At 42.1% G+C, this 7,475-nt stretch overlaps 1 protein-coding gene across 3 annotated transcripts; it reads left to right on the forward strand.

The window, feature by feature from the left end:
* The first annotated feature begins 1,642 nt into the window (after positions 1–1,642).
* On the forward strand, positions 1,643–5,536 carry meiosin (meiosis initiator). Of its 3 annotated transcripts, none has more exons than XM_028984315.1 (10): positions 1,643–1,814; positions 1,893–1,989; positions 2,065–2,152; positions 2,424–2,537; positions 2,629–2,761; positions 2,976–3,139; positions 3,212–3,294; positions 3,462–3,625; positions 3,705–3,794; positions 4,818–5,536. In XM_028984315.1, the coding sequence occupies exons 1-10, from the start codon at positions 1,768–1,770 to the stop codon at positions 4,978–4,980; spliced, it is 1,143 nt and encodes a 380-aa protein (XP_028840148.1). In that variant the 5' UTR covers positions 1,643–1,767; the 3' UTR covers positions 4,981–5,536. The 3 variants fall into 3 exon arrangements, with proteins under 3 accessions (XP_028840148.1, XP_028840149.1, XP_028840150.1); XM_028984316.1 differs by having other exon boundaries at positions 2,629–2,743; XM_028984317.1 differs by lacking the exon at positions 1,643–1,814 and having other exon boundaries at positions 1,939–1,989; positions 2,065–2,337.
* The last annotated feature ends 1,939 nt before the right edge of the window (positions 5,537–7,475 follow it).

Raw genomic sequence — 7,475 nt, forward strand, 5'->3', positions numbered from 1 at the left:
ATCCAGAGTGAGCAAAAGGGCTAAGAAAATCACTCTGGACCCCTCTCACCCAGCACACCCCCTTTTAATCTGCTGCCATCTGTTCGATGCTACAGAGCACTTAGAACCAAAATGACCAGACACAGGAACAGTTTGTTCCACCAGGCAGTCCATGTCATGAACACTTAACAAATTGAACCTGGGTCTTCTGGTTTATAGGCGAGTGTGTTAGCCACTACGCCACTACCACCTTGATAAATGCTGTAAATGATGTACAAAAAATAGAGAACTGTGTAGAAGACATTAAAGATAGGATGAACCACTGCTTTCTTATGCTAAACTTGAAAAATACTGATATATTGTTATTATTGGAATCTATTAATAAAGTTTTCTGATTCTGATTCTATCCAATGTCTGTCAATATTGATGGGACTCCTACCACCATATGTACAACTGCCAAAAACCTGGAAATCACAAAAAAACAATCACATAAGCAACAATATTTCAAAGATAAGAATTCTCACCAGGCATGATGCAAAAAAACTGGTACATGCATTTGTAATGTCAAAAATATACTACTGAAATGTTCTAATGATTGGATTCTGTCCTCAATGCATTATATAAAATTATTTTATTAACATTCAAAGCTCTACATAGACTGGTCCCTGATTAGCTGAAAGACTTGTTAACAGAGTGATGCTCTACATGAGAATTACGCTCACAAGACTCTGGGCACTTACTGGTACTGAGAATTGACAAATTATCAGCAGGTCGATTACTTTCTGCTACACAGCTCTTCCTGCTAATGTTCAGAACTCAAATACATCAATATTTAAGTCCAAGCTTAAAACACATCTTAGCCAAGCATTCCATAACATTTAAAACTCACATATACTATTAGCCTCATCTCACCTAGGCTATCCTAGATAGTCCACTGGGGCCACATTGTGCCACTCAACATGTACATAGGCATCTACCTCTACCACTCATTCCCAACCAACCAAATGTAATATTTTTCTTTCAGAGTTGCTCTAGATCCTGCCTCCTTGCAATGAGCTTCAGACAATATGACCCAGCATGAAATGTACCAGAGGGTCACCACAGCCACCAACAGCTTCAGGGATCTTCTAATTGACCAGTACCATTATAATTGACATTTTTCATTCTTGGACAAATCATTACCAACCCTGCACTGATACCAATTTGCAGACTCACTTTACCCTGGAAGAGGGTCCATCTCTGTTTCACTCCTTCCCAAGGTTTCGTCTTTTCTTTTTTTTCACTAGAGTTTTTTCCTTGTGCGCAGAAGGGTCAAGTGTGAAGGGTGTCAACTGTAGGGCATGTTCTCTGTGTTATATTGTGAACGCGTGAACTGCAGCTTGTCATAATTCATCACAACTTCATGTCCGCAGATGGGTGAAAACCAGGTTCAAACTTCTAAAAGTTTAATTCAAGGGGCAGAACATTAAACATCTGCCCGTACACATACAAAAAAAAGATTACACAGTTTATTTCTTTTTATTTGGGGATTTGTTCATTTGATTTAGTTCCTGATTGTGTTCTGTGTTATATTGTGAATGCGTAAACTGAGTAAAAACCAGATCGGAAGGCGCGCGGCGAGACTGTCCCCGCACGAGACACTCAATTTGGCGCCCAAATTCCTCTTAAGAAGGAAGCGCTGCTGCTGTTAGAAGTGCGCAGGTCATATATCTCAGGTTCGCGGCTACGCCGCTAAATAAGACAGGAGAGACTAAGTAAAAGCCGCTCTCCCCACAGATCCGAGATAAAATGCCGCTGTGCGGCGCAGAGAGCGACAGGGCAGCAGGAAAACGACGGTAAGCAGTGTCCGGTCAGGGGTGTCCGCGTGTCACGTGAGCAGCTACCTCACCATGTCCCTTCTTCTGGTCGTGCAGGGGACCGCTGGACTGCAGCACCAGGTGGAAGACGAACCTGAAGGAGCTGGCAGGGATGCTTCCAGTGCCAGAGTGGAGTGGCCATGGCTTGACCAAGGTAAGTTGCTGTCTCTCTCGCTCTCTCCTTCTCTCTCTCTCCAGTGCAGTGTGCTGCATCCATTTTTCTCCACAGAAGCAGACTCTGCTTCAAATGCTGCGATATTTAGACTTTCTGCAGACTCACATTCAGAAACTGCAGACCTCACCAGTCAGCAAGGAAGGTGAGCACCACACCAGTACACTGATAACGACACAGCTAGTCGCATTTATGACAAAATTATCTGTGTAGAGTCTGGATCATTGATGGAAAGGCTAGTTTCACAGCCCTCCACACCCCCAAACATGCTGAAGGCCAAGCGCAAATACCCCTGTGCCCGTTCTCGCAGGAAGACTGCCCTCAGACCAGGTCCACACCATAGCAGATCGGAGAAGTATTTTATTGTTCCTGATGATATTTGAAACTGCATATAACTTAAACATGTTTCAACACAGCAGGACTATGGACCAGTGAATTGCACCCTATGTGGGGTGGACAGTGCCGTTGGCCAGAGCTGGAGGCGCATGTGAGCTGGAGGACATGGACGGTAGACCGCAGATCAGCAGGAGGTGAGTTTCTTCTTGGTTCTGTCTGTTTGGCCTGGCCAGGTTGGGTTGTGGTTCCCTTCAGAGTGTCTTTGTGTTTGTGTACTATATTCAGAGAGCTGTGAAGAGCAGATTTTTACACATCATGAATGCTGCCCAGCATGTGAAGGCAGGACCAACAATGAAGGTGGCAGCCCTGGAAACCATTGCTGGCTATCCCCGCCTGCAGGGTTGGTGTTAAGAAAGATGTGAGAACAATTTGTGAAAGTGACTGTAATTGTGATACAATGCAGCACCTGGTGACACAACAAAATGCATCCTCTGCATTTAACCTTTAGTGAGCAGTGGGTGGGGACAGGACCACAGCACCTTGAATGTGCAGGATTGGAACCTTCCGATTATGAGTTTGCTTTCTTACTGTTCTGAAATCTATAGTGAAATTATTTCTGCTGTCTTTGATAGGGGTCTGCACACAGCCTCACCACCCTGCAGATCCACCTGCAGTTCAGGCAGCCCTGCCCTGAGGGAGAGTGAAGCAGGTCTGAACCTCAGCCCGTCCTTATACACGTCCCCTGCTCATGGCCTTCGCCATGACCTCCTGCCTGAAGGCCAAGAAGAGCTGCAGAGTAAAGATGATGCGCCAGACAGTAACATTCCTGCTCTTCAACTCACCGTTGTTGATTAATTTTATTTCTCAGCTCTTTTTGAGGATGTGTGGGTTTATCCTAAAACAAACATCTCTGCAGTTCCAAGTTTTCACTACAAGCATCTGAACGGTTTGGTATGAACCGAATATGGAATCTTTTTCATTTCAATTAATTTTTTCACATAACTATTAATTCTAATGTTATTTAGACTGTAATCATAAACACACTCTTAACATTTTTGAAAGCATTCTTAGCACAATACTGTGTGATAGTTTGTTTTTATTTATAATTTTTTTAATAGAGTTCAGATCTGAAGACTTTGTCTAGTAATTGTGGTGGCAGTTTGGAGGAAGGGGCAAGTGTGCCTTGTGCCAGGAGAAATCCAGAAATCCCTCCACTTTTGAAGAAGAAATGTGTCAATGGCTTCCTGATGTTTTGCCGCATGAACAGAAAGATCTATCTGAGGTGAGCAGTCTTCCAGGTGAGCATGCTGAACACGGGCAGTGTGGGACTTTCAGCAGAATGCAACTACTTCCATTTTCAGATCCCACCCAGGCACCCCCTCCACCATCGTCACCAAGGAGCTGGCCAGCATTTGGCATGTTATGCCAAAGCAAGATAGACAAATCTACTGGTCAGTATACTCTGTGTCCATTTTACAGCATGCATGCTGGCCATGACCACCCTTTTGTTGAAGGGTGACTATTCATATAAGAAAAGATTTAGAGCTGAATTACATTTTATATTAATTACTAAATTACTAAAAGAAAATGTCAATAAAAACATTATAGCTGGTAATATATAATAGACAGTGCTGGAAATATTTAATTGTTTGATCTGAATTTCTACATTTGTTCATTTACAACTGAACCATTTTGGATAGTTCGCCAGTAGTGGCCTAGGGGGCAGTGGTGTCTTAGCGGTTAAGGAAGTGGCCCCATAATCAGAGGTTCCTGTTTCGAATCCCAATCCACCAAGGTGCCACTGAGCAAAGCACCATACTCACACACTTGGACGTGATCGAGGAACCTTCTTCCTGGACTGTGAAGGTCCTAGTTACTTGGTTCTCTGCCAAGTTTCCAAGCAGACAGTTAAACCAGCCTGGATGGATGAAGCATAGTTCATCTGATTTTTCCCTAATTCTGATGAGGGGGGTAGAACCAGTTTAATTAAATGGGGTTTCATAAGACAAGAGGTAGCTTTGGCTAATACAAAGGTCAGTCATTATTATTCATTATTATTGTATATAATAATATAATGTGTATTATCGTGTTTTGTATATTATTGTGGCGCAGCAGAAGCGTGCTGGCCCCTTAACCCAGAGGTCGATGGATTGAAACCATCCTCTGCTAATTTGTTGTTAGGTCAGTGGTGGCCTTTCAATTAAGGAAGTGGCCCTGTAATCAAAAGGTTGCCGGTTCGAATCCCAGTCCGCCAAGGTGCCACCAAGGTGCCACTGAGCCAAGCAACATCACCACACACTGCTCCCTGGCACCTGTCATAGCTGCCCACTGCTCACTCAGGGTGATGGGCTAAATGCAGAGGACAAATTTCACTGTGTGCTGTGCTGCTGTGTATCACAAGTGACAATCACTTCACTTTGTTGTACATGGTTGAAGAAACTACCAGATTAAAGTGATCTGAAATCTGCCCACAGTCTGAAGGCACGACAATTCAGCCGTGAGCAGAACCGCAATGTCCGCATTAAGGATGTGGAGGCAGAAGAAGAGGGGCAGGAATATGTCCCCAACCCTCTGCACATGCTCCTGGCCCACCGAAACATGCTACCTGTCCAGAAGCCCAAAATTAACATGGATTAACTGTCACTTTTTGTTGTGTAAGATTCTGTTATTGTTGATAGCACTCCAGCAAATTCCAAAGTTTTGCTTGTTTTAACCCTATTTAACCATAGACCTAGTTTTTAATATGAAACCGTTTTATACAGATGGAAAGAGATCCGCATCATGGTTTAGGCTGTTCATTTGAATTCTTTTGCTTTGTTTGGATAATCCTTTGATTGGCAATTATGCTATATCTGAGTTTGGTTAGATAACATTTGTGTCAAAAAAGAAAAGGGCACAGACACAGTAGGCATTTCTTAACTAAAAAGATTTAAAGAAATTTATTCAGATATTTAATTTGTAGAAATATTGAAATGGGTTTAGTTTAGGATATGGTCAATACTTTCCTCTGAAAAGCCGCAATGTTGAAATCACATGCTGTTTGTGCTTCATCTGGAAATTCTAGCATGATTATATGGGGCTGTCAGTATTAGAAGAATTTACTTTAGTTATACAGAGCTTGACCTGTCTGTATTTAATGTTTATATGTTATCCTTTTATATTAAGTTTCTGATTAAACTATTATTTCATTTCACTGTTAAGATACCACCTTTGTTTCTATGTAAGGGCAGGTCAGATCATGTAACCTCACTTTTACAACAAAACTCAGAAAAAATAATCTTCTGCAATGTACGGCTTCTAGACAGCAGAAATGAAGGCGCAGGTGAGTGCAGACACATTCAGCTCCTCATCAGCGATATTCACCATGTTCAGGGTCTCCAAGAAGTACACAGCATGGGACCACACACACAAATCCTCATTATTTAAACAGCCAAATCCCATCCCACTCCCCAGCCTGCAAACACTAAATCACAAATCACTCTCCCATTGGCATATTATGCCAGGAACCAAATAAATGTTCCTTCCTGTTGATGGAGGAACCTCTTTTCCATTGGACATACCAAACAAATATTGATGAAATATTAAAAAATCTTCGTACCCTTTGATACAACATACAAATACTCAAACTTTAGTTTTCAAACCAGTAAAAGAAATGTTTGGAACATGCAAAAAAATGACTCATGATATGCAGGTGCCCTATTTCCATAACAGTCCTGCCTCCTCTGACCACTCCACATGGACTGGACAGCCATGCCTGATAAGGATTGGTGTGGGGCAGCGGGCAGTTCTGAACAGCTTTCAGTTCAAAAATGACATACCCAGGCATATTTGAGGGTTGATGGTAAGGCCAGGTGACCTTCTCAAGGCCAGATCACCTTTTCAAGATGCTGGAGAGGCTCTTCCCATGATGATTGGCAGCATAATCATTGTCTTCATGGGACCTGTGGGAGATCTGGTGTAGCTGACTGGAGTGGAGGTAACCAACATAGATCTGTATCATCAGATACAATGGGGTTGTTTTTAATTCTCATAATAGTAAACCTATGCCTTCCAGTTCATTCAGCTCAGTTGAACAACCGCAAAAAATTATCTGGACATAAAACATACAGTACATATGCATAACTACTCAGTATAGCTGCACACATATATACAGTACAGGCCAAAATTTTGGACACACCTTCTCATTCAATGTGTTTTCTTTATTTTGACCATTTTCTCACTGAAGGCATCAAAACTATGATTGAACAGATGTGGAGTTATGTAATTCAAGTAATTCAACTCTTGCTTGGTCAGCTGTTAACTGTCTCTGGGTGTCCCATAATCACATCAATCCTTGCATTGTCCAGAAGGGGATCCCACCGAGTCTTTAGTTTCCCTGAAGGCTTCCAGCAGCTGACTGTAGAGTTACTCGGTCTCCTGGGCACCAAGTGCATGGCGGCAACAGTGTCTCCAGCAAAGCACCCCCATATAATCACCCCCATAGATGAGGATGTGAAATTATTCATAAATTAATGTGCAATTATGTAATTGAAATGTTTTCATTTTATATTCATTTATTATTTGATGAATTCACCATTTAATTATGTGTTTTTTGATTTACATATTCTGTTGGAAATGTTAAAAATAATTAATACAAATGGATTGTTGTTTAAATGGTTTGGTTCAGGTGCTATAAAGACTGGCCTAATTTTTCAGTTGTGGTATTAGAGTTGATTGTCGAATGAGGTTTGACTTACTGTTTATTATTTATCCTTAATGTATTTATTGGGGTTTTACATTTTGGAATATAATTTAATAAACCGAGTCTGCCTCCAATTCCTGTGTCGTCTTCCCTGCCACCATCACCACTGAGCTGTCCTGTACAGGGGGAGCTTCATGCCACCATTACACAGTCTAACACTTAACCCTAAGTTGCTCCAGGGTGACTGTCCCTGTAACTACTGATTGTAAGTCGCTCTGGATAAGGGCGTCTGATAAATGCTGTAAATGTAAATGTAACAGTTAACTGACGGCCAACATACCACCTCCATCCCACCAGAGGGCGCACGATCAGCAAGGAAGATAGCGACCCGGAAGCGGAAAAAAGCGTAAGTGACGCACTTGCATGTTCAAACTAGCACGTTGACAAATTA

The sequence above is a fragment of the Denticeps clupeoides genome, chromosome 6, assembly GCF_900700375.1.
Source record: "Denticeps clupeoides chromosome 6, fDenClu1.1, whole genome shotgun sequence".
Taxonomy (NCBI): domain Eukaryota; kingdom Metazoa; phylum Chordata; class Actinopteri; order Clupeiformes; family Denticipitidae; genus Denticeps; species Denticeps clupeoides.

What these genes read in the sequence shown, in the direction of transcription:
- meiosin (XM_028984315.1), top strand. Translation starts at nt 1,768, where the DNA reads ATGCCGCTGTGCGGCGCAGAGAGCGACAGGGCAGCAGGAAAACGACG. An exon ending in CTCACCAGTCAGCAAGGAAG is followed by an intron (nt 2,153 to 2,423) that starts GTGAGCACCACA and finishes GTTTCAACACAG; the next exon opens with CAGGACTATGGACCAGTGAA. An exon ending in CAAGATAGACAAATCTACTG is followed by an intron (nt 3,795 to 4,817) that starts GTCAGTATACTC and finishes ATCTGCCCACAG; the next exon opens with TCTGAAGGCACGACAATTCA.